General features: G+C 45.9%; 1 protein-coding gene across 1 annotated transcript in view; it reads left to right on the forward strand.

Annotated features, from left to right (window-relative positions):
- The window catches only part of FIGNL2 (fidgetin like 2), a 61,040-nt gene extending 34,788 nt beyond the window's left edge, over window positions 1–26,252 (forward strand). Inside the window, exon 2 of the mRNA XM_081898635.1 lies at window positions 22,343–26,252. Within this exon, the coding sequence (XP_081754761.1) occupies window positions 22,357–24,510 (2,154 nt within the window). The 5' untranslated portion in view covers window positions 22,343–22,356 and the 3' untranslated portion in view covers window positions 24,511–26,252. The remainder of the gene's footprint in view (window positions 1–22,342) is intronic.
- The last annotated feature ends 460 nt before the right edge of the window (window positions 26,253–26,712 follow it).

The following is a 26,712-nucleotide window of genomic DNA, read 5'->3' on the forward strand; positions in this document are numbered from 1 at the left end:
TTGAAAAAAAATATGAACGAATTCCTATGCCCCACAAATAACCCAGAGATGCATTTTAAATAAAAGGACACATTCTACTCATGTAAAAACACGCTGATTCCCAGACTGTCCGCAGGCCGGATTGAGAAGGCGATTGGGCTGCATCTGGCCCCCGGGCCTTAGGTTGCCTACCCCTGGTTTAGATCATTGATCCGTCTGCTGCCCTGGGTGGCTTCAGGAGCTGGAGGAGGGATATAAATTGAATGGGGGGGGGGAATAAACGCTGAACACATGATAGTTGCCAGGTGTCAGGACAGAGGTGAGCTGGGTCATCTTGCAAAATAGGCATCACCTCTTTGGCTGCCTGGGAAGCCTCCGAATACTAAACATGCACACAAAAGGTTTTCAGGAACTGCAACATTGGTGAGGTAAAGTAGGTAGCAACATACAGCAGATTTTCAAACTGTGCTTTTTGAGCTCAGCATGATGGGAACCCTGGAAAGATACCATGGTGTCCACTATCAATCTTTCCCCCTGTAACGTGTAGTCACAGAGGTGTATTGTGGCGGGATGCTAAGTTCTGATGAAGCGACACTGGCGCTGTCCAAGAATGCACCCTAAATCATTTTAGAGGTTCCTTGGCAAACAGGGTCAAACAGAAAATGCTCTTTAAAGGTGTTGTTGTTTAGTCGTTTAGTCGTGTCCGACTCTTCGTGACCCCCTGGACCAGAGCACTGGTCCAGGCACTCCTGTCTTCCACTGCCTCCCGCAGTTTAGTCAAACTCATGCTGGTGGCTTCGAGAACACTGTCCAACCATCTCGTCCTCTGTCGTCCCCTTCTCCTTGTGTCCTCCATCTTTCCTAACATCAGGGTCTTTTCCATGGAGTCTTCTCTTCTCATGAGGTGGCCAAAGTATTGGAGCCTCAGCTTCAGGATCTGTCCTTCCAGTGAGCACTCAGGGCTGATTTTCTTCAGAATGGATACGTTTGATCTTCTTGCTGTCCATGGGACTCTCAAGAGTCTCCTCCAGCACCATAATTCAAAAGCATCAATTCTTCTGCAATCAGTCTTCTTTATGGTCCAGCTCTCACTTCCATACATCACTACTGGGAAAACCATAGCTTTTACTATACGGACCTTTGTTGGCAAGGTGATGTCTCTGCTTTTTAAGATGCTGTCTAGGTTTGTCATTGCTTTTCTCCCAAGAAGCAGGTGTCTTTTAATTTTGTGGCTGCTGTCACCACCTGCAGTGATCATGGAGCCAAAGCGTAAAAAACATTGCTTTCAGGAATTCAGCATGCCAGCAAACGAAGAAAGCCAAACTGTGCTATCCTTTCCCCACATTGCATTTCCTTCCTCTTAGTGTGTGCCCTTATTTCATTTTGTTTTGTTTCGTTGTTTTTTCAGGGTGATGGGGCTTTTGCCAAATTAGCTACTTCTCCTTATCCTGGAGAGTGTCCCAAGATCTGCCAACAGACCAAGTGTACCTTGTTCTCTCCCTCCTCTTTGCATTTGGCCGAGATTATCTGCTGTCAGTCTTGACAGATGGGTGGTGCTCAGCTGCTGGCCACGTACAAATGGATACATATTAATTTTTCAGTTGCTGGACGGAGAGCAAAACGGCACAGATGGGAAATGGCCTATTGGTCAGTGTGATGCCCAGCTGCCCTGCCCTTGATATATGAGTGGACAGAGACTGGACATTAGAGAGCCACAGGGCTTGTGGAAACAAAACCGGGCCGAGGGGGGGGGGGAGAAAGTGTGTGTGTGTATCTGTGTCTGTGTGGGGAGAGAGAGAGCAAGCGTTGAAACCTGATTCCAGGCAGGGGCTGTTCCAGAGGGTGGGGGCAGAATAGGGGCACCACTGAAGTTCGCCTCAATCCTTTTAACATATGTACATTGACCCTGCTTTGATTGCAAAACCATCCTTTCCTTTTGTCAACAAAAGTCACGAGTGTGTGCATTGTCTACTGGGGGGGGGGGGAGCAGCAGCAGGTCCAGATTGTTTCGTTTTTAACCTCTGTCCCCAGCAGCCAGGAGTCTTGGGAATGTTAATTTTTTTTAAGTGCCGCCTTTCCAGCCCAGCAATAACTCCGCATTCTTTGATGGTTTGTTTGTTTGGGTGTGGGTCTATGGCATGGATCGAGTCAGTGGGAATGATGTTGTCATTTTAGGGAATGCCTGGGCTCCTGGGTGGACCTTGCAGGACATAATTGGAAGCACAGGAAGTTCCCCTGGGGAAAGGAAAAAAGGCAAGTACCGTTTTCTTCCAGGGACACTCCCCACGCTGGAAGCAGAGAGGTGGCTTTGCAGACTCTGCTGCCTGCGATGGCCCTACCTATCTCACATCTGCACCTTAGAAGAGGACCAGCATGATCTTAAATCCCCAGCTTTTTCCCAGTCTATTGTCTCAGCCTCTAAAATCAGCGCTGCGTTGGGTATGCCCTTATGAAATCTTGGGACGGGCATTAAGACCATCTAGTGCAGGGGTCAGCAAGGTTTACCTCGCCTGGGCTGGTTCACTCTGTGGAGATCGCTCCGTGGGCCGGATTGTGTCTGCGTGGCGCCATGGAAGTGAGTCCCCGCTCAGCGCTGCACCGGTTTAGTGCAGCGTGCAGGGACTCGTCGGCGAGTGGTTAGGTTAGGGGGCGGCTCGTGGGCCATTTAAATGACCCCCATGGGCTGCTTGTGGCTTATGGGCCGCAGGTTGCCGACCCCTGATCTAGTGAAACCATTTGTTGTTCGGTGGCATACCTTCTGACCATTGGCCTAGCGTGGGTTGCTGGTGCCCAGGGCTGCACATAGAGGGGTGGATAGGAGGCATGGAAATGGATGCAGTCCACATGCACATTCAACTGCCCCTAACAGCATCCACATCACCCAGGAGATCGCAGCCACAAAAATAAGAAAAGAAGAGTCGTTCGATTGTCTGGAGAAGCCACTTCCTGGTTCACATGGAAAAGCTGTTTTCAACAGAGCCCAGCGATAGAAGCACACAGCTGAATTGAGGCAGCACCAGGTGTTTGAATTTCACACCCCTAACAATTTTGCGCCTGGGGCAACCGCCACTGCCCCCCCCCCACGCCACTGCTTATGCCCGTATTCTGTCACAGCATCTTTCTTTGCAGTCAGCATATGGGAGAGGGGGGTCAGCAGCTGATTGCTCTCAGGCCAAATTTTGCCCCCTTTTCCATAGGAAAGCAGGACACGGATAGCCCAGCAATTGTGGCTGCTATATTGACTAACACTGTGGTTCTGGTATGGGTGTTGCAGCTTCTGAGCAGGCAGGTCTTCCCCAGTCAAATTAGTTGCTTTCCAAAGAACTGCATTCTGGGACCAAATCGTTTTGGCACGACTGGAATGAGGAAGGCTATCCAAAGTAAAGCAGCTACACTGCATATATACTCTGTGATTCTGTGATGTGATCCTGGATATAAAAGAACCAGTTACATGTCTATTGGATAGGATGGAAAATTCCACGTCAGTGGGAAAGATCCCACAGAGATAATACTTTGTCTGACATCCTATCTCCAGTTATGACACTGATGTCTCAAGAGGGATTTCCCCAATCTGCTTCCTTGTGTAGTTCCTGGACTCTTGATTTAAGATGTGACGATATGAACATCTCTGGGTTGTTTTTTTTAGGGTACTTCAAGTTTATTATGGAACGGGTGTAGCTCTTGCACGCAAGGCCTTTGCATCATCTGCACAATGTTGTCATCAAAATGTCAGCCTCTGCTACTTCTGCGTTTAATCTGGATTTCCCTTTATTGCAGAAAAGTCCATGGAGCATCTATAATAGGTTACACAATCTGTGGTCACTGCTGGTGTAGGAACTTGTTGGCACATTTTGGGGGCTCAGCCATTTGTCGCATGTGTGACGTTTTAGCGTGTGGTACCAGTACTTTAATGGGACGCGGGTGGCGCTGTGGGTTAAACCACAGAGCCTAGGGCTTGCCGATTGGAAGGTCGGCAGTTCGAATCCCTGTAACAGGGTGAGCTCCCGTTGTTCGTTCCCTGCTCCTGCCAACCTAGCAGTTCAAAAGCATGAAGTGCAAGTAGATAAATAGGTACCACTCAGGTGGGAAGGTAAATGGTGTTTCCGTGCGCTGCTCTGGTTCGCCAGAAGCAGCTTAGTCATGCTAGCCACATGACGCGGAAGCATCGCAACCCCAGAGTCGTCTGTGACTAGACCTAACGGTCAGGGGTCCCTTTACCTTTTTACCAGTACTTTAGTCCACTCCTCACCTGAGCACCATCTGGCTGTTTTGATTCTGGTGGCCCCCATTGAGTCTTTAGAATGTTATGCTTCTGGGTTTGTTTCTGTCCAAATTCTAGAAGGCAGCTTGATGCTATGGAACTTGGATAGGTAGTTAAAGCTGCAGTCAAAATGCTATTTGGAGAGCCTGCTTGGTGTAGTGCTTAGAGCAGGCTTTCTCGGCCCTCCAGATGTTTTTGGCCTACAACTCCCATGATCCCTAGCTAGCAGGACCAGTGGTCAGGGATGTTGGGAATTGTAGTCTCAAAACATCTGGAGGTTGAGGAAGCTTGGCTTAGAGTGTTAGACTGGGACCTTGGAGACTAAGGTATAAGCTCTCAGGGTGACCTTGGGCCAGTTTACTATGCCCCCGTTACCCTGCCTCATAGGATTGTTGTAAGGATAGATTGGAAGGAAGAGCCATGTGTGCCGCCTTGGAGGAAAGCTAGGGTAGAAAAGTTAGCTAAAATTGTGACTCTCTGTTTAGAGGCATTGTGGAATCTGTGGTTGAAGACGGAAGAGGGCACATCAATTCCAGGAAATACTCATATTGATTTCTAATTGCCTTGTTATTGTTTCTTTTATTTCTTGTTCGTTGCATTTAATTGTATCAGGATTTGCACTCCGTCATCCGACACTCAGCACAATTGCTACAGCAGGCAGACACACCGTTTAGTGCCAAGGTGCTCAGCAATTTTCAAGTGATCTGTGGGGAGAAAAAAGTTTGGGAGCCACTGATCTAGAGGGCCAAGGGTTCCCCAGCCCTGAGTTAGATGGTCTTGAAATTTAGACATAAAGTTTGTGGCATGTGGAGGGCAGATTGCATGTGCTCTGAGGTACAGTGGTGCCCCGCAAGACGAACGCCTCGCAAGACGAAAAACCCGCTAGACGAAAGGGTTTTCCGTTTTGGAGGCACTTTGCAAAATGAATTTCCCTATGGGGTTGCTTCGCAAGACGAAAAAATCTTGCGCCCCCCCCGCGGTTTTTTTCTGCTTTTTCCGCCCTTTTCCTAAGCCGCTAAGCCGCTTATCAGCTGTTCCGCTGATAAGCCACTTAACAGCTGATCGCTGAAAGCCGCTAGACCGCTGTAGCGCTAATCCGCTAAGCTGTCAATGGGCTTGCTTCGCAAGACGAAAAAACCACTAGACGGAGAGAATCGCGGAACGGATTCTTTTCATCTAGCGAGGCACCACTGTACAGTGTATGAAAAGTCCTATTTACCAGACCCTCCAAATGTCTGTATTTCCCCAATTTACAAATCCTGGATTCTGATTTGATCCCGGAATGTCCCACATTTCCTATTTTCATTGCAGAAATGTTGGAGCAAGGTTCAGCAACTTTTTCAGCAGGGGGCTGGTCCACCGTCCCTCAGACCTTGTGGGGCCCTGGACTATATTTTTTTGAGGGGTGAACAAATTCCTATCCCCCACAAATAACCCAGAGATGCATTTTAAATAAAAGGAAACATTCTACTCACGTAAAAACATGCTGGTTCCTGGACCGTTCGCGGGCCGGATTTAGAAGGCGATCCGGCCCCCGGGCCTTAGTTTGCCTACCCATGTGTTGGAGGGTATGAAGTTATCTGGCCCCTGAGGCAAGGAAATAAGTAACTAGACAACTTTTAGAAGACATAGGGAAGGTTTTTTTAATGTTTAATGTTTTATTATGTTGTTATATATGTTGGAAGCTGCCAACATATATAAAAACAGAGTGGCTGGGGCAACCCAGTGAGATGGGATGGGATGTTGTTGTTGTTGTTGTTGTTGTTGTTGTTATTAAATAGGACATCCCTATTTTCATCAGAGAAATTTTGGAGGGTGTTATTTGCTCTAATCTGTAGGAGAATCTGTATGTGCTGATCTAGCGCAAAGCTAAAGAGAAAATGACCTTTTTGCCCCTCCCCCAGGAGGCACAGAAATGTGCATCCTGACATGAGCTCTCTCTGTGTGTCAATCTTTACTTGGAGCCCTCTACTATTCTCTTATTTCAGTGCCTCAAGCAGATAGATTTTGTGTGTGTGTGTGTATTTATTTTAAATGCAAGCAAACTGATGGCTGTAAATAATTTTGATTGCTTATGCAATGCCACGCGCAGCCAAATAACGCGGAGCCAAGGGAGAATATGATGAGCTTGCTGGAATAGATTGGCAACATTTTGCTTAATAACCAACTTTCCTTTCTGTGTGCGATCTGGTACCTTCATGCAAGTGTGTTAATCACCTGTCCTTTGTGGTTAGCAATCTACAAATGGCTTGTTGTTGTTGTTTAGTCGTTTAGTCGTGTCCGACTCTTCGTGACCCCATGGACCAGAGAACGCCAGGTGGAATTGGTTCCAAATGGCTAGGCGGAATTAAAATCACCCAGGCCTCCCCTGCATCTTGTCTAAGGCTGCGCTGGGAGTTTCGTGAGGATAAATTGTAGGCTGCAAAAATGCTTGTGTCTTCTTCTGCTTCTCTGGCGATCACTCGTAGCCGAGTAAGATTGTCTTCCATAAACACGGTCTTAACAACGAGTCTGTAAGTCACTGCAGAGGCCAATTCTGGATCCACACGTCCTTCCACAGTGGGGACATAGGTTTCCGGGTGGGAGTTGATTGCGGTGTGGATTTGCCAAGCGTGCCTTCCTCTTTTTTTTTTTTTTAATAATTTTTATTCATTTTCCAAACAAATTTTATACAATCAACAAATTATTTTGCACTCATTCTTCAATTTTTGACTTCCCTCACTTTCTCTGTCAATCTTTTGTAAAATTTCTATTTATTGACGCATTTCTAAACATGATAGTGCCTTTCCCAACTCCTTTTCCTCTTACTCTCTTTTTTGCAATATTTCTTACTATCTCACAGAGTCTCTTCAAAACCAACAAGCATTGTCTGTACATCACATATATTTTTCAGATATTCTGTAAATTTCCCCCAGTCCTCGATAAACTTTTGGTCTTTCTGATATTGAATCTTCCCAGTCAATTTGTCCAATTCTGCATATTCAGTCAATTTCCTTCTCTATTCTTCCACTGTTGGAATTTCTTCCTGTTTCCATCTTTGGGCCAGAAGTATCCTTGCGGCAGTCACTGCATATTGAAACAGTTTACAGTCTCTCTTATTAATTTCGTTTCCTACCATTCCTAATAGAAAAGCCTCTGGTTTTTTAACGAACGTATATTTCAACATCTTTTTCAATTCATTGTATATCATTTCCCAGAAGTCTTTCACCCTTTTACACTCCCACCACATATGACAGAAAGTACCTTCTTTTTCTTTACATTTCCAACACTTATTGCATGTTTTATACATTTTGGCCAGTTTAACTGGCGTTATATACCATCTGTAGAACATTTTCATTACATTTTCTTTCAACGCAGTACATGCCGTAAATTTTAACCTTTCATTCCATAATTTCATCCAATCATCATACTGTATATTATAACCAAAGTCTCTTGCCCAGTGTATCATTACTGCTTTTACCTCTTCATCTTTTGTATGCCACTCCAGCAACATTTTATACACCTTCCTCTTAGCACGTTTCTCCCTTGCGTCCTGAGTTTGAGTGTCTTCAAAGCCCATGACACCTTTTATAAAGGCTGCTCTCCACTTGGAACGCAGTGTTTCCCAATTGTTGGTGCTTATACTGTAGCCTTATTGGAGTTCACCGATTGGGTCTGCGTTGCTCCCGGATGGGAGGAAGGAAGTCAAATGACACCGAGGTTGGTTCAGAGAAAGAGTTTATTCTGCTCTCCGGATAGCAGAAGGCACTTGCATGGTCAGTCCACAGCAAGTCCAAAGAAATGAGAAGTTTCATGCAGTATATATATCCTCTCCCTCCTTCCCCCAGGAATCCAATCACGTCAGCCTATATACGCAGGTTGACATCACATATGTTCCTGCTCTGGTATTCTTAACCATAAAAGGGTATTCCTTCCTATACTTCTGACCATAAAAGGATTTTCCTGTTCCTACTCTTATCTTGGAGCAAGAGGTCAACATCTCCAAGAACACACTCTGGCGCTGTTCCCAGACTGGGTCTGTGCGTTTTTGTGGTCAGGACGTAAGATAACGCACAGACGTGTCTTCTCTGTTCTATTGGTACAGTCAAGGCTTTGCTTGCCGTCACAAACTGATAAAGGAGAGGGCTCTGAGCATTTGTTTATACATACAGCTGAGCCTTTTGGCTCAAGAATCATAGAATCATAGAATCATAGAGTTGGAAGAGACCACAAGGGCCATCGAGTCCAACCCCCTGCCAAGCAGGAAACACCATCTGAGCACTCCAGACATATGGTTGTCAAGCCTCTGCTTAAAGACCTCCAAAGAAGGAGACTCCACCACATTCCTGGCAGCAAATTCCACTGTCGAACAGCTCTTACTGTCAGGAAGTTCTTCCTAATGTTTAGGTGGAATCTTCTTTCTTGTAGTTTGGATCCCTTGCTCCGTGTCCGCTTCTCTGGAGCAGCAGAAAACAACCTTTCTCCCTCCTCTATGTGACATCCTTTTATATATTTGAACATGGCTATCATATCACCCCTTAACCTCCTCTTCTCCAGGCTAAACATGCCCAGCTCCCTTAGCCGTTCCTCATAAGGCATCGTTTCCAGGCCTTTGACCATTTGAGAGCTCAAGTTTATGCATTTTAGAAATGCTAAGAAGAATAGTGGGGGGGGGGTTCGAGTCAGTTTTAAACTGACTGCACAGAAACACATATTTTGCAACATGCCACAGATGCAATCGTAGTACATTTGTGGTGGGGTTATACAGGGCTGTCCACCAGTCATTCCGCTTTAGTCATTGTTCAGCAATGCTTCCCCGATGTTACAGCATCATGGTCTTCCAGAGGTATTCCTGCATTGTAGTGCAATAAATGTGGGAGGGAAAAAAACCCACATCTCTAATTCAAAACACTTGTGGGATGAAAAGTTACAGGATTTCAGCAGGCAAGGGACAGGAGTGTAACTGACTGGAATCTATGCAGGATTTCCACTGTGAAACTTTTGCAGGTGCAAACAGTATCCAAAGTGTGATCGCTTCTAATCACCCCAATACCACCCAATACCTCCCTCATTGCGAGAAGCAAAGCTACAGGGAACCAGGCAGAGGGCCTTCTTAGTAGTGGCGCCCGCCCTGTGGAACGCCCTCCCATCAGATGTCAAAGCGATAAACAACTACCTGACATTCAGAAGACATCTTAAGGCAGCCCTGTTCAGGGAAGTTTTTAATGTGTGATATTTTAGTGTATTTTTGGTTTCTATGGAAGCCACCCAGAGTGGCTGGGGAAACCCAGCCAGATGGGTGGGGTACAAATAAATTATTATTATTATTATTATTATTATTATTATTATGAGCACAAATGCTCAGGAATGAACAATAACAGGGACATGTGTCAAGACCGTTAGGCACAGGAGAAAATACTGAGCATAGGTAACGTGTTTGTGGCATTTCATAGAATTGTAGAGTTGTAAGAATCATCTAATCCAACCCCCTGCGATGTAGGAACCTCAGTTTAAGTATCCATGGCAGATGGCCATCCAACCTCTGCTTAAAACCCTCTAAGGAAGGAGAGTCCACAACCCACTGAGGGAGACCATTCCGCTGTCAAACAGCTCTTACCATCAGAAAGTCCTTCCTGATGTTTAGTTGGAATCACCTTTCCTATAACGTGAAGCCATTGGATTGAGTCCTACCCTCCAGAGCAGGAGAAAACAAGCTTCCGCCATCATCCATGTGAAGCCCTTCAGATCTTTGAAGATGGCTATCATATCTCGTCTCAGTCTCCTCTTTTCCAGGCTCAATGAGCTCCTTCAACCGTTCCTCATCAGGCTCGGTTTCCAGACCCTTGATCATCTTGGTTGCCCTCCTCTCCACACCTTCCTAAATTGTGGTACCCAGAAATGGACGCAGTATTTCCAGGTGTGGTCGGACCATAGATTGATAGAGTTGGGACTCCCAAAGGCCAGCTAGTCCAAACAGTTTGTAATGCAGGAATCTTCTTCCCAACGTGGGGCTCAAACCCACAACCCCGAGATTAAGAGCCTCCTGCTATACCAAGCGAGATATCTGCATCTTTGCAGCCTGTTGAATACGTCAGCTGCATCTTGATATAGCAGCCACCAATACACTAGGACAGGGGTCAGCAAACTTTTTATTTATTTTTTAAATAATCTTTATTACTTTTCAAACTTACAAGAAAAGAAAAGGCAGGAGAAAAAGACAAAAAAAGAGCAAACAAGAAAAAAAGAACAAAAGAAAAAAACAATACAATAAACAATACAAAACACAACCTTAACACTAAGCTAAACAAAACAAAACAACAACAATTTAAAAACATATAACATGCCATTTCATTACTCTATCTTTCATTCCCTTATTTCATCAACCTCCTCTCACCTCCCTTTTTGTATTCCACTTCTGTTGCTTGTTTCAGCAATTCCTTTCCATCTTTCGCTATTTTTACTATGAATATCTTAACATATTTTTAACCTTATTTTCCATTAATACTAAAGTACTTATTTATACTTAACTCCTTATAACATTTCTGCTAAGGCCATAAAGTTTCATTCCAACAATTTTCAAACACTCATTAATTTTACAATAATTCTATATACAAACTTTAAACTTTCCCAATCTCTGGATTCTGCCAGAAATGATTCTGCCAGTCATTTCCGTCCATTGCATATAGTTCATCAACCTGGAGATCTTCTGTCCAAGGCTCTTAAATCTTTTCCAAGTCCCTTCTGCAATTCTTCTTCATATTCTTTGATGCTAAAGATGCTGAAGAGCAAGTCTCGGGGGGTCCTGACCCAACCATGCCCTGTCAACAAGCTTTTTCAGCTATGGGCTGGTCCACTGTCCCTCAGACCTTGTGGGGGGCCGGACTATATTTTTTTTTGAGGGGAGAAATGAACGAATTCCTATGCCCCACAAATAACCTAGAGATGCATTTTAAATAAAAGCACAGATTCTGCTCATGTAAAAACACCAGGCAGGCCCCACAAATAACCCAGAGATGCATTTTAAATAAAAGCACACATTTTACACGCTGATTCCTGGAACGTCTGCGGGCCGGATTGAGAAGGCGATTGGGCCGCATCCAGCCCCCGGGCCTTAGTTTGCCTACCCCTGCACTAGGAAGTTGAAGCATTTCAAGGTTCTCTTAGCCAGAAGCCGCTACCCTATTTCTTTATGTTTGACCTTAAGCAAAGAGGCCAAGGTGAAAATGTCTTTCTGGAGCAGTGGGAAAGCTTAATATGAAAAGGTTCTAGAAACGAGACTTCTAGAACTGGTATTGTTTAATATCGCATTACAGTGTTGCTCACTGTAAAGATGCATATATAATTTAAGCAGGATGGGGAAAACATGTTTCCCTTAAAAAATAAATAAATCACAATCAAGACTTCAACCCTGCCCAAGACGAGCACTTCAATTCCCATTAATTTCAACGGAGAGACCGAAACACGTGCTTCTCTTATTGAAATTGAAATAAATGGGACTTGAAAATGGCTGGATGATGGCTCGAGCATTTTGTTTCTTTCTTGATGTATCTCCCTTTCCTTAGCGGCAGCCATTGCAATGCACCATTAGCACACGCTGTTCGGGAGAGGAGGAGCTTCCCATCATTTACTCACTCCCAGACAAGCTAGATCATGGGTAGGAAAACTAAGACCCGGGGGCCTGATCTGGCCCAATCGCCTTCTAAATCTGGCCCACGGATGGTCCAGGAATCAGCGTGTTTTTACATGAGTAGAATCTGCCCTTTTATTTAAAATGCATCTCTGAGTGATTTGTGGGGCCTGTCTGGTGTTTTTACATGAGTAGAATGTGTGCTTTTATTTAAAACGCATCTCTGGGTTATTTCTGAGGCATAGGAATTCGTTCATTTCTCCCCCCAAAATATAGTCCGGGCCCCCACAAGGTCTGAGGGACAGTTTGCTGAAAAAGTTTGCTGACCCCTGAGCTAGATGCTCTTTGCTAAGGAACTGAACAGCAGAGACATACCCTCCAACATTTCTCAGATGAAACTAGGGACATCCTAAGGAAAAGCAAGACGTTCTGGAATCAGATCAGAAACCGGGACGGCTTCTGTCAAATCTGGGACTGTTCTGTAAAATAGGGTCTGCAGAGAGTGTTTTTGAATCTAGGAAAAGACATACAGTGGTATCTCTGGTTACGAACTCAGTTTGTTCCGGAGGTCCTTTCTTAACCTGAAACCGTTCTTAACCTGAGGTACCACTTTAGCTAATGGGGCCTGCCGTGCCGCTGGTGCGCGATTTCCGTTCTCATCCTGATGTAAAGTTCTTAACCCAAGGTAGTACTTCTGGGTTAGCGGAGTCTGTAACCCGAAGTGTTTGTAACCCGAGGTGTTTGTAACCTGAGGTACATGTATAGAAATATTTCCTTAGCCTCTTGGGCAGGCCTGGCTTTTTGGTGGCCTTTGCTGATTTTGTAAATACGCCTCCAGATGTGCTGTTGTGTGCTTCAGGGGCACCTCACGCAGCCGCGATATTACATTTGTGCACATCGGTAAAAAGTGCAAGCTGATGTGCTCCTCTTGGGGCATGTAGGTAGAAAACGTGGCTGTGCCTGGGAATTTCTGGATTTTGAATTGTTTTGCAGATCAACGGCTGGCTGTTTTTTCCCCTGGAGCTGGTTAGGGGCCTTTGAAACGATGGCTAGGTTTTGTTTCGTTTAAATAATAAAAGGGGGGGGGGGAGAGAGAGAAACTGGAAAGGAGTTTTTCCTTCTGCTGTGGAAGCAGCGGCCCAGGTTTGGGGAGCAGCAGGGGTGTGGGCTGGGGGAGAAGACACCCATTCAAAACATCGAACAGTTGGAAACCCTTTTGCTGTGGGGAGCCTTAGCCTAAAGAGCTCTCTCTTGCCTCCCCTCCGCCCCTCCCCAAACAAAAACCCAGTCCATAGTTGCTCCTGAATAGATTAACCAGATTTCCATAATTAGAGTGCGAGGGGACAATGGGATTCTCTCCTGACCGGCCCCCCCTCCTTCCTTTTGTCTTGCGCTTTTAGATAATGGGGAAGCCAAGAGGGTGGGAAACTGACGTGCCATTTGGCCACTGGACAGTAATTTTCTCACACTGCCAAGGGAAAGCATTGAAACATCTGCCTTCTACGGGAGCAGCATTTATTCACGTTCCATTTCAAATGCTTGACAACTTCTCTTCTCTCCCTCTGGGCCCCTTCCCCCTCCACTCCTGCTTTTTTCTCTCTCCTTTTCTTATTTACTTACTTATTTATTTTTTACATTTATTTTAACGGCCTGCAACTGGTTTGCCTTTTTTTTTTTTTTGGCTGCATTTTGCTTCTGGTTTCCATCAAAGGCAGCCTTAATCACACATTCTGTCTTCTTCTTCTTCTTCTTCTAATAATAATAATAATAATAATAATAATAATAATAATAATAATTTTTATTTATACCCCGCCCTCCCCAGCCAAGGCCGGGCTCAGAGCGGCTTACAAGCAATAATAAAAACAAGTTGAATGATTACAACTTAAAAACAAAATTAAAATACAACATTAAAATATTGAAACATTAAAATATTGAAACATTAAAATATTGAAATGTAGCCTCATTGCAGGAGGAGAAGGGAAGGGTTACTTTCCTTTTTCTTTCAGATATAATTTCTGACCAGCTCTGCCAAAAATTGGGAGGCACTCCCAACAGAGAGAGAGAGATCGCTTTTATAAATACATATATTTATTTCTCATATTCAAATGTCCAAAGGGCATTTAGCTTGACCTTCCTAGCAAAGCCCGCCTCCCGGCTGCCATCAGTAAATAAAAGATCGGATACAAAGAAATTGCCCTTAGTTAAAGCATAACTTTTAGAAGAGCAACTAGCCCTTCATTTGAAAGCTGCAAATGATGGAGAATTTTTACTCCCTCCCTTGGGGTGCTGTTCCAATGGTTAATCGCCCTCATTGTTAAACATGGGTGGGGTGGGATAGAGAATTTTGTTCCCTCCACATTTTTAAGTCGATGGCTTTAATTCATACCTCCCCGATCCTTCAGAGCTCACACTTCTCCATATTTTTCAATGCAGTTCTCAGATCAAAAACATAGCAACTTTTGTTAAGAAAAAAAAAAATGACAGTACGCATTTTGCTACCCATTTGCATCTAAACACAGGTTTTTTAAATACATATGAGAAACACAAACACAAATCTATATTTATTTTGCATTATTTACATGCCATTTGGCTGCGATAAAACCTCTTTAAGTGGTTTACAAAAAAAATAAAAGAAAACATCAAACATATCAGTAAAAGATGGCTGAAAACAGGTGTTTGAAAACATTCAAAAGATAGTTAAGAGGGAGAGAGAGTTTAAAATACAGGTCAGCCTTGTACATACTTTATCTGGATAAGCTTAAAAATGGTTTAAGCATGTGCCGAAAAGAGTGGAGCGAAGGCATCTGCCTGGTGTCATGAGGCAGAGGGTTCCAAAGACTCCTTACAAGCGTGGAATAGGCATTATGCGGCACCTGTAGCACTGCCAGTTTCATAGATCGAAGTGGTTGGGTGGGAAATAAAGGGAAATTTGATCCTGGAAGTAATGCCACAACAGGATGTCACAGACTTAGATGAACACATGCAAAACAGACACTAAGATGGAAATAAGACTTGATTTGTCCACCCCTAAACATGAGTTTCTGAATTCCTGCTTTACAGTGGTGCCTTGCAAGACGAAATTAATTCGTTCCGCAAGTCTTTTCATCTTGCGAGTTTTTCGTCTTGCGAAGCACGGTTTCCCATAGGAATGCATTGAAAATCAATCAATGCGTTCCTATGGAAACCGCCTTCAGACCAGGTCCGGGGACAGTCTGTCCCCCGACCTCTTCTGAAGGCCGGCGGGGGGCGAAAGTCTTTGCTCCCCCCCGCCTGCCTTCAAAAGCCGTCCGGGAGAGTGGAGAATCGCAGCGCGTTTCTCCGCTCTCCCGGGAAGGCAGGCAGGGGGGAGCAAAGACATTCGCCCCCCGCCGGCCTTCAGAAGAGGTCCAGGACCTCTTCTGAAGGCCGGCGGGGGGCAAAAGTTTTTGCTCCCCCCGTCTGCATTCAAAAGCCGTCCGGGATAGCGGGAAGCGCTTCCCTGCTATCCCGGACCGCTTTTAAAATGCTGGTGGTGGGGAGCAAAGCCTTTCGGCCCCCGCCGGCCTTTCTGAACCTCTTCTGAAGGCCGGAGGGGGGGGAAGGCTTTGCTCCCCACCACCAGCATTTAAAAGAGGTCCCCGGAGATTTCCCTATGGGCTTTCGTCTTGCGAAGCAAGCCCATAGGGAAATTCGTCTAGCGAAGCGACGCAAAATCCGAAAAACCCTTTCGTCTTGCGGGTTTTTCGTCTTGCGAGGCATTCGTCTTGCGGGGCACCACTGTATATTCTCCCTCTGTGTCTTAAATTCTAGTCTGTTGTGTGTGTGTGTACCTATATGTATGTCTCTGTCTCTCGGCTGGTACAATGGACTTTGGATTTCCGCCAAACAAGCTATTTCGCATGCTTACCTGGCTATGGATTCTCTCTGCCCAGCAGAGAAACAGCCCCTTCTCCCTGATTGTAGAGGATAGCGCATGTAGCAGGAATTTTGTAAGAGAAATTCCAATGCTCGGATCTTATGTTACACGGGATGTGCAGGGTCCATGCCTGCTCTTTTTGCCACACGGAGAGAGTCTTTGGCTGCCTGAATGCATGTACACGAGCCCTTTAGGTTTGGTCAGGGATGGGGAACCTGTGGCCTTCTGAATTCGAACTCACATCAGCCCCAGCCAGCAGAACCAGCTGTTGCAGGTGATAGGAATTGCAGCTCAACAACATCTGGAGGACCACAGGTTCTTCACCCCTGAGTTATGTTGAAATGATGTGGGCAGATCAATCCACATCTTATTTTATGTTGGGACTCAGCTGAAAGGTAAAGGGACCCCTGACCATTAGGTCAAGTTGTGGCCGACTCTGGGGTTGCGGCGCTCATCTTGCTTTATTGGCCGAGGGAGCCGGTGTACAGCTTCTGGGTCATGTGGCCAGCATGACTAAGCTGCTTCTGGCAAACCAGAGTAGCACACAGAAATCTACTTGCACTTTGACGTGCTTTCGAACTGCTAGGTTGGCAGGAGCTGGGGCCGAACAACGGGAGCTCACCCCGTTGCGGAGATTCGAACCGCCGACCTTCTGATCGGCAAGTCCTAGGCTCTGTGGTTTAACCCACAGCGCCACCCACGTCCCGTGGGACTCAGCTATGCAGCTTTAAATAAAACATTTAAAATGTGTTGTGAAGTGCAGTTATACAAATGTGACACCAGATGGCGAAAGTGAGCTATGCAAAATTCAACGTGCTTTTCAAAACGTTTTATAATAAAGCATTTTCATAGCATTTTTTTATATGTATGTAGATTGCACCTTGGAGTCTAGCATTTTTCCCCCTGTGGAATCATAGAGTTGGAAGGGACCACGGGGATCGTCTAGTATAGTGTTTCCCAACCTTCGGCCTCCAGCTGTTTTTTGGACTACAACTCCCATCATCCCTAGCTAGCAAGACCAGTGGTCAGGGATGATGGGAATTGTAGTTCAAAAACAGCTGGAGGCCCAAGGTTGGGAAACACTGATCTTTCACCCAGCGCGGGGCTCAAACTGACAACCCTGAGGTCTGTTACTGCAAATTGTAAATTCCAAACGTTTAAAGTGCATTCAGATTTCCCCCAGAGAATCCTGGGAACCAGTGGCATGCAGTGAAATTTTTCATAGGGGAACAGTTAGGGTTGTAGGTGGCAGCTTGTGAGGGTGATGGGGGGGCAACGTATCCAGTTGCCTCGGTCCAGTATACCTGAAGGAGCATCTCTACCCCCATCTTTTTGCCCGGACACTGAGGTCCAGCGCCAAGGGCCTTCTGGCAGTTCCCTCACTGCGAGAAGCCAAGTTACAGGGAACCAGGCAGAGGGCCTTCTCGGTAGTGGCACCCACCCTGTGGAACGCCCTCCTACCAGGTGTCAAAGAGAAAAACAACTACCATACTTTTAGAAGACATCTGACGGCAGCCATGTTTAGGGAAGCTTTTAATGTTTAATAGGTTATTGCATTTTAATATTCTGTTGGAAGCCACCCAGAGTGGCTGGGGAATTAATAATAATAATAATAATAATAATAATAATAATAATAATAATAATAAATGTGAGCCTGGTGCCTCCCTTCTCCCTAAACTGGGCAGAAGCTTCCCAGGCTTTGGAAAGGAGGTGCAAGCGGGAATGTTTAGGGGACCAGCTTAATTCCTCTACTCCACTGACTGCACGCCACTGTTGGAAACTGAACTCAATAAAGGGTGCTGGGAATGGTAGCACTGTGAAAATGCTACAATATTCAGGAATCTTTGGAGAAAGTCATCTGCTTCAAATATAAGGCACGTTTCTATCTGATATAATTTAGCAGTTCTTCCGTGTTCTGCTCACATTTTGACTCAGAAAAGGTCCCTTTGCATTGTGTGTTTGTGTGAGAGAGATTTAAGGATCCCGCTCCATTCTGAATTGTAGCCCCGATCAGTGAAAATTGCAGGATAAGGTAGCCCCCCCCCCAATAGGAGGCTAGAGTGGTAATAAACTCTCCTGTCTCTTATTACATACATATAGTCTAAATTTAAATGGATTGTTCTCCTAGAATTACTCCTGGGGTAATTGCAGTTCTGCGAGTGGGATTAAATTTTAAAGAACCTTCCGCAAAGAATTTCCAGCGAATTACAGTTCCCAGTGTCCTTTGTGGGGAAAACCCATGATAGTGAAGATGCTGTAAAAGTGGCAGGATGTGATTTTAAACATAGCTTCTCCAGTTCATAGGAAAGAGAGTGTGTCCGAGGCTATTTTCAATTTTTTTAAAATGAAGCGTTTATTTGGAAATACCAACAGAAGCTTCATAAGGAGAAGGGGGGGAAATACCCGAATCGTTTTAACAAACCGTGCTGTAAATATTAGAGCACCACTAGCCACAAGGAACAAAGGGCATCAAGATTTCCCCCCCTCTGCTGCTTTCAGATGTATTTTATTTTCCTCCGGGGATCCCTTCCTAGGGGACTGTTTTCCTTCAAGACCCTCCCCCTACATCATTTAGTAAAGTGCTAAGGTAACCTCTCTGAGGAATCGTCAGTAGCTTGAGAGCCCAATGGCGGCCTAGGAAACACCATCGCCATAATTAAGTTCACATGCTGTGGCCTGGGAGAGATCTGCTACGAAGCGAGAGTCCGACAAGGTCTCTCTGTGCTAGGCTGTGGCTGCAGCCAGGAAGAAAGCTCAGCGTTGAAAGTCTTTGGAGCTTTAAGCCGGATGGTTAAAGTGCACATCTTCAAATTTGTAAAAGCCAGATATCAGATATTTTAGGCGAAAGAGCTACCGCATGTCATTTTTATTTTGGAAATATTTTTTATTTGATTTTACAAATACAAAATGTAAACAAACCAAATACAGTGGTACCTCAGGTTACAGATGCTTCAGGTTACAGACGCTTCAGGTTACAGACTCCACTAACCCAGAAATAGTACCTCGGGTTAAGAACTTTGCTTCAGGATGAGAACAGAAATTGCGCAGTGGCGGCGTGGCAGCAGCAGGAGGCCCCATTAGCTAAAGTGGTGCTTCAGGTTAAGAACAGTTTCAGGTTAAGAACGTACCTCTGGAACGAATTAAGTTCTTAACCTAGGTACCACTGTAAAGAACTATCTGACTTTTAGAAGACATCTGACGACAGCCCTGTTTAGGGATGTTTTTAATGTTTGACCCTCCTAGTGGTGCCGCAATAAAACTACTAGCACATTTGCAAAGCTACGCAGGGACCAGTATGGTTTCAAGTTGGATGGGAGACTGCATGGTGAGATTCCTGCATTGCAGGGAGTTTGATTAGATCAGGGGTGCCCAAACCTTTTCCAAAGAGGGCCAGATTTGATGAAGTGAACATGCGTAAGGGCCGACCAAAGTTATTGAGTTTTTTTTAGGATTGAAAATGCTGAGCTTTTTTATCCCAGGACGTATACTGCCATGGGGGCAGGTTTAAATTAACCGGTAGGCCGAATTAGGCCCCCAAAACAAACTTTGGACATTCCTGGACTAGATGATCCCTTACAACTCTTCAGTTATATGATTTATTATGTTTTTATAAGTGTTGGCTGGGTCAACCCAGCGAAATAGGCAGAGTATAAATATAGTGGTACCTCAGGATGCGAACGGGATCCGTTCCGGAGCCCCATTCGCATCCTGAATAGAACGTAAGATGCGACTGCGCGGGTCGCGGTTTGCTGCTTCTGTGCATGCGTGTGATGTCATTTTGAGCGTCTGCACATGCACAAGTGGCGAAAAACGGAGGTAAAGCGCTCTGTTACTTGTGGATTACTGGGGAGAGTAACTTGAAAACGCTCAACCTGAAGCACATTCAACCTGAGGTATGGCTGTAACAGCATCATCATCATCATCATCATTATTAGCCCAGGGCATCCAGGAACCTGGGATTTTATAGCCTTGGTTGAGACTTGGCTTGCTTTCAGTAGGGACCAGTCAAGAGGGAGAAGTTATGGAGCACTGCTTTTAACTATGCTTCCTTTTCTTGGTGTAAATAGCAACGCTTTTTTAAAGAACCGACCACAAAGGAAAGGAAAAAGAGATCTGGTTCATGTATTGCAGCTACCAAGCATATGTATACAGCGGTACCTCGGGTTACATACGCTTCAGGTTACAGACTCCACTACCCAGAAATAGTACCTCGGGTTAAGAACTTTGCATCAGGATGAGAACAGAAATCGTGCGGCGGCGGCGGGAGGCCCCATTAGCTAAAGTGGTACCTCAGGTTAAGAACAGTTTCAGGTTAAGAACGGACCTCAAGAACAAATTAAGTTCTTAACCCGAGGTAACACTGTACTATGCTTGGAATTGCCTGTCCAAAGTGAGTGTTTTATTAGAAGGCTCCCATTGTCTTCATTTTTTCCAAAGCTCGTCCCCCCCCCAGTCCCTTTTATTTGTTTACCTACCCGCCCATTTTAATTTATTTATTTACTCGGCCGGGAGTGGGGTGGGGGTAGCGATGAGAGCACCCTCTCTGCGGACCTTTTGGCTAATTGTGGCACTTTTTAATATATAATGGGGAGTAAATGAAGGCAGGCCGCCCGAGAAAGCCCGGTTAAAGCTGCCATTTAAATCCTCCTGTGTAAGTTTTGATATCCAGAGTGAAAGTACAAATGCCATATAAGTCAATTAAAGCATTAGGTAATCTAATTGTACTGCGGCCACAAAGTGGCTTAGAGGCTGAATGGCAATGCTAAACCACAACCCAGACTTCAGCCCCCCCTCCCAGGGCCTTTTGTGAATGAGCAGAGGAGGGGGGGGGCCCTGGAGAAGGGGGGTGGGCTGGTGTAGTGGATCTGGTGAGCAAATGCACACACACACAAACACAACACACACACGCCAACAATGCTAAGGAAGGGACCTGGAAAAACTAGAAAATTTCCCAGAGAGTGGGATATAAACAGAGTTTATGTAAAAGAACATTGTCAAGAGATCAGTCCTTTGACAGGTTTTGGTTGAACTTCGGTGTGCAAATAGGAAAATTATATAAAACAAAATTCCTAGTAAGTCAAATAATATGGAGAAAGTAAATTTTAAGCGCGTGTTCAAGGAATTTAAATCGGGAAAGGCAACGGGAAGATCGGAGCTCTTGACAAATTTAATCACAAAGGGATGTACAAAGCAAGCATTGGTTAACGAATGAATAACCGTCCATTTTTTATTTCTCATGTTGCCTATAATATCTGTTATAAAGTTTTCAATCCATAACGCATTCAAAACACATACACACAGGAAATGAAAAACTAGGGTTGCAAGCTCTTTTTTTTTTTTTTTTTGGCAAGGATCCTGCCAATCTCTATAATGCGATACGTGCTGCTCCTTCTTCGTTCTGTTTTTTCTCCCCTCCTCCTCCTCCTCCTCCGCTTCTCTCGCGCTCCCTTTCTCTGGAGCCTCGAGGTTTTTGGAATTTGCTCGGCCCCACAGCAAGGCTCCTGAAATGTCTCTACTCATTAGATCAGGAGGGCCAGAGGAAGCCACAGGGCAGGGGCAGAAACACCCCAGCACAATTAAAGTTATTTAGGTCGGGGGGGAAACTGGTGATGCATTCCTCCAGCTCTGCCCTTGATTGCTTCATTGTGTGCATTCCGCCGCCTGCTTGCTATGGAGCAGCTGAGACCAGGAGGGAGGAGGAGGAGGAGGAGGAAGGGGGCTTTGAGTCCCCCTGTAAGTGTTTCATGCCGGCATGGCTGCCTTCTGTGTCTAAAGCAGGCCCCCACTTTGTGTAAGAACATGGCTGCCCGATCGAGTAACCTAGGTTAATAATAATAACAGTGGCGTAGCGTGGGTTGTCAGCACCCGGGGCAAGGCAAGTAATTTGCGCCCCCTAACCAGTGGATTTACGCCCTCTAACCCTAACCCCCAGATGTTGCACCCGGTGCGGCCGGCCCCCTCTGCACCCCCCCACGCTACGCCACTGAATAATAATAATAATAATAATAATAATAATAATAATAATACAGTGGTACCTCGGGTTACATACGCTTCAGGTTACAGACTCCGCTAACCCAGAAATATTACCTCAGGTTAAGAACTTTGCTTCAGGATGAGAACAGAAATCGTGCAACGGTGGTGCAACGGCAGCGGGAGGCCCCATTAGCTAAAGTGGTGCTTCAGGTTAAGAACAGTTTCAGGTTAAGAACAGACCTCCGGAACGAATTAAGTTCTTAACCCAAGGTACCACTGTAATAATAATAATAAATTTCAAGTTTTTAATTTATGCTAGGCATATGTCTTTCAGGAAGTGGAAAAATACCCTAGCATAACGCCGTACACCAGTGGTTCTCAAAGGATGACAATTAAGGCGGGAAGATTCAGGGACAATTAATGTTATATTTTGGGAAGACTTTGTGTTCTTATGTAGCTGCATTGCTTTATATTTCCTGGATATCCCACAATTATATTACAGTGGTACCTCGGGTTAAGTACTTAATGTGTTCCAGAGGTCTGGTGCATCTTATAGAGCAAAAAATACGGTATATATCGCCCCAAAGACAAAAACTAATCCTGGTTTTCTTTGCTGCTTTTTCCCTAGCTCTTTTGTCAAACATGCACTGGACACCCGAGCATGCTCAGCCCCTGAACCAGTGGCCGGAGCAGCACCTTGATGTCTCCTCCACAACCTCATCGCCTGCCCACAAGTCTGACCTCTACCACAGCAGCCGGCAGCGCTTCAACTATGCCTGGGCCAACGATGACATCTCTGCCCTTACCGCCTCCAACCTGCTGAAGAGGTATGCCGAGAAGTACTCCGGAGTACTGGACTCCCCTTATGACAGGCCGCCGGGGCTCAACACCTACGGGGATGGCGCCTTTGGGCCCCTTAACGGCCAGAAGGGAGATATGGAGCCTTGGCCGATGGCGCACAGCTCAGAGGGGGCTTACCCTTTGACCCCGATGCACGATGGATTGCCCACCTCCAAGGGAATCATCCCTCCTGCTGTCACCCCAGGGAACAGCCTCGGGACCTCCCCGGTGGTCTCCAGCAATCTGTCGGACTCCATTTACCCCAGTAACACATGCGGGGGACCCCCAACTTCTGGCAGTCTTGGTCCATCTCAGGAGTACCCTTCAGGCTACAGTGGGGCCTACCTGCCATCGGGCTACTGCAGCCAACCTGCCTCGGCGCTTCCGCCTCCACACCCGTCCACCTTGCATAGCTCAGGCCTCCTTCAACCCAGCCACCCTTCCACGGCGCTCGTCCCCAGCTACAGCTCCTCAGGACCCATGTACAATTACGCCTCAGGCAGCTACCCACCCCAACCTGGCTATGGCACCATTCACCCTCCCCACCCGTCAGCCTCGTATTTGCCCTCGGGCATTGCTGCCCCCACCCCCATCCCTCCCTCCTCTCGGCCCCCTGTCGTCCCTGGGTACAGCTACCAGAGCCCCCTCGCTGTGCCACCCCTCAGCAGTGAGTCGGGGAGCTCTCTGAAAAGGAAGGCCTTTGATCTCGCCGGCGGTGAGGATGACGGCGAAGGCCGGTATCGCAAATACAGCTATGAGCAACCAAAGTCTCCGTATCAGATGTCCGACAGCGGTGAATGTAGAGGAAATGGGTTCAGCCGCAGCTCTGAGGTGCCTTTCAAAGGGGGGAAGAGGCCCGCAGGCGTGGCGGCCACCACCGTGGCTTCCGAGGAGCCTGTGGGGAAATTCAACAGCCAGCCCATGAAAGGCCTGGTATCTACAGCTTACAGCGTGGGTGAAGCCCCGCTGAGGCCTAGCGAGACCTTTGAGAAGTTCACCCCTCCGGCTGCCAACGGGGAACATGGAGGAGAGTCCTTTGCCCTCGGGATGCAACCCAAGCCGCCACCCTTCAGCAGCGACAACAGCAGCCAGACTGTGGAAGAACAGCTGAAAGCCATGGACCCGTTTGTTCTGGAGCTGGTGAACAACAAGATAATTGATTGCAGTCCTCCAGTTCAATGGACAGACATCGCAGGGCAAGTCTCTGTCAAAGCTGCCATCGAGGAAGAGCTGGTGTGGCCCATCTTGAGGCCAGGGGCTTACACGGGGGCAAGCCGACCCCCCAAAACCATCCTGCTCTTTGGACCTCGCGGTGTCGGGAAGACCCTATTGAGCAGGTGCGTTTGCACCCAGCTGGGATCCACCCTGATGAAGCTCAGCGGGACAGCCTTGGTCTCCAAGTGGAAGGCAGAAGCCGAGAAGATCCTGCAGGCCACGTTCTTCGTGTCCAACTGCCGGCAGCCGACGGTCATTCTCCTCACCGACGTGGAATCCCTCCTGGAAGATGCCGCTGTCCTGAAGTCCCAGCTCCTTTCCTACCTGGATAACCTTGCTACCTCAGGCGAGCAGAACGTCGTGGTCATAGCAACCACCACCAGGCCTGGCAACCTGGACGAAGCCACCCAGAGGAGGTTTGCCAAGCGCTTCTACATCTCCCCGCCAGACAGCATTGCCCGGCGGCAGATCCTGCACCATGCTTTAGCCCAGCAAAACTACTGCCTCAGCGAGAGGGAGATGGCCTCCATTGTCCAACTCACCAAGAGCTATTCTGGCAGCGAGCTCCTCCATCTCTGCCAGCAGGTTACGTCCAACAAGTTGCAGAGCCTGCCGGGGCAGCTTCAGCCCACCTCCTACAAGGATTTCGAAAGCGTTTTCTGCAAAATCCACCCTGCCGTCTCTCAGAAGGAGCTGGACTTGTACGTGGAATGGGATAAAATGTATGGGTCTCAGCACTAGTGGAGAGTGACCGGCTTTTTCTCTTTTGATGGTCTCGGGTCTCTCTGAATGGAAGCTGTTGGGAGATTCGATTCCCTTCTCTTTCTTTTGCTGTTAAAAGCTTTTTCGCTCTGAGTGCTCTCCTTGAGAGGCCGCAGCCTGCCTGCCTATGAAAAGCAGGCGATGGGTGAGGAGTCGTCTGTTAGAAAGTCACACCTAATTTTGGATGCAAGGACTTCCCCTAGATTGATTTGCGTACATTCCCCCCCCCCCCTTTAAAAAATGTCTGAAATTTTGACTGTGTGGTGGTTGTTGGGTCTCTATGTTTATGAAAAGTAGTTGCTGAATGAACTCAGGATAACCTATTTATTATTAATCTGTTCCCCCAGTCATCCCTTTCTGTACCAGCATTGTAAAGTATTCAGCCAGGTATTGTCCCCTTCCCAACTCTTTTTAACACTGTACCTCCTGGTTATTTCTCTAGAGTTCTTAACTTCCATGGAAATGGCACGATGCTGTCATTCCCTGCTTTATACTCTGATGCAGACTCATTTCCATGGGCATAATTTTGCCCTTGATGTTCTTTAAAGCCATCAAGAGCATCGTTGTTAAAGCAGATGGCATCAATGGGTTTTAAGGGAAGGCTTTTGGGTTTTTTTTTTAAAAAATGTAGGTTGTTTATTAAACTAGCATCCTTTTTATTTTTGTAATGTATGTAGTGGGTTCTCTTTTTCTTTTTTAACTACTCAGGAAAAATAATTTACCTCAAAACAAGAAGAAAAAAAAAGAATGTTTTTTTTTGTTTTTTTAAACTCAAGGAAAATAAAATATTACCTGGAGGGATTTCAAATGTGTTTTAACACACACTTGATTCCCGTTTTAAAAGCAAAAGGTAAGGAGAGGAAAAAAAGAACAAGAATAAACTTGAAGTCGTTACAAAGATGAAAGTTGAATGTATTTCAGGGGCGTTTCACAATATATTATGTCATAACTTTATTTTTATTTTTTAAAGAAAACATTTTTACCATAGCGTTTTGGTGGAGTAAATGTCTTCAAAGGATAAGTATTAGTGCTGTAGTTTTGAAGCCATGGCTAGTACCACTTTCTGAAGGAATGTTTCTATTCATTTCCAAATTCCAGGTTGCCAATCCATTTCCCTTTGGTTGTGGCCTCTGATAGGACCTCTCAAGCTTTGTCGCAGCAAGAAAAAAAGCCCCCAAACCACTAGTTCCCAAACTTCCCCAAGTATAATTTATGGGGAGGCAAATAAAACAGGTGCAATTGCATTATTCCAGTTACATTTTTAAAGTCTGTGTGTGTGTGAAGAGAGAAAGCAAACATACATTTCAGCATTTAATGTAGGGTTTCCCAGACTTGGGTCTCTAGCTGGTTTTGGACGACAATTCCCTTCGTCCCTGACCACTGGTCTTGCCAGCTAGGGATGATGGGAGTTGTAGTCCCAAGTCTGGGAAACACTGATTTAATGGATGACCCTAGAGACATTTGTCTCATGGAGCTGAGTTTGCCCTGTGAAAGCGCCACTCTGCCTTGACTGCTGTAATACACTGCAGAATACACTTTTGTTCACCTATGGACGCATTGTCCTCATTTAATTTGTCATAGCCTATAATACGTTGCCATCTTGGTGTGTTCAAAGTGAGCTTCACCAATTGCAACATGTGAACTGGCAGTCTAGGCTTTAACATTGTGTGTGTGTGTGTGTGTGTGTTAAACTCAAGGTGCATCTCCTAAGCCAGTCCTGGAGAACCATTCATAAATTACTTCATATGGATATTGAGAGGTGTTTAGGCCCAACCTACCACCCCAAATTCAGTACTAACCAATGGTTATAACTAATGTCCCATTTGCTTTCTGACAACATGTCTTTATCAAGTCACTCTTGGTCTTCTGCATTCTTCTGTTTCTGTTCTCCAGCCTTTCTCCCGCCTCCTATTTACCTGCTTCCCTTAGAAACCAACTGTCGACCCCATTTTAAGTGTCCATAGTTCACAGGTTTAGGCTTTGACCCTAAAGATACAGTCCTATGCATGGTTTGGATTTATTTCAGAGTCCAAAAATTCTGAAATATACCAGAAAATATACCAGAAAAGGAAGTATACCAGAGTATACTCACTTCCTTTTAAAGGCCAAAGATTGAACTGGCAAGACTTTCAACTACTGAAAAACAAAAATAATAATAATTGTATGCGGTTTTCCTTTTAA

Source organism: Podarcis melisellensis (genome assembly GCF_964234715.1).
Source record: "Podarcis melisellensis genome assembly, chromosome: 2".
Lineage (NCBI taxonomy): Eukaryota > Metazoa > Chordata > Lepidosauria > Squamata > Lacertidae > Podarcis > Podarcis melisellensis.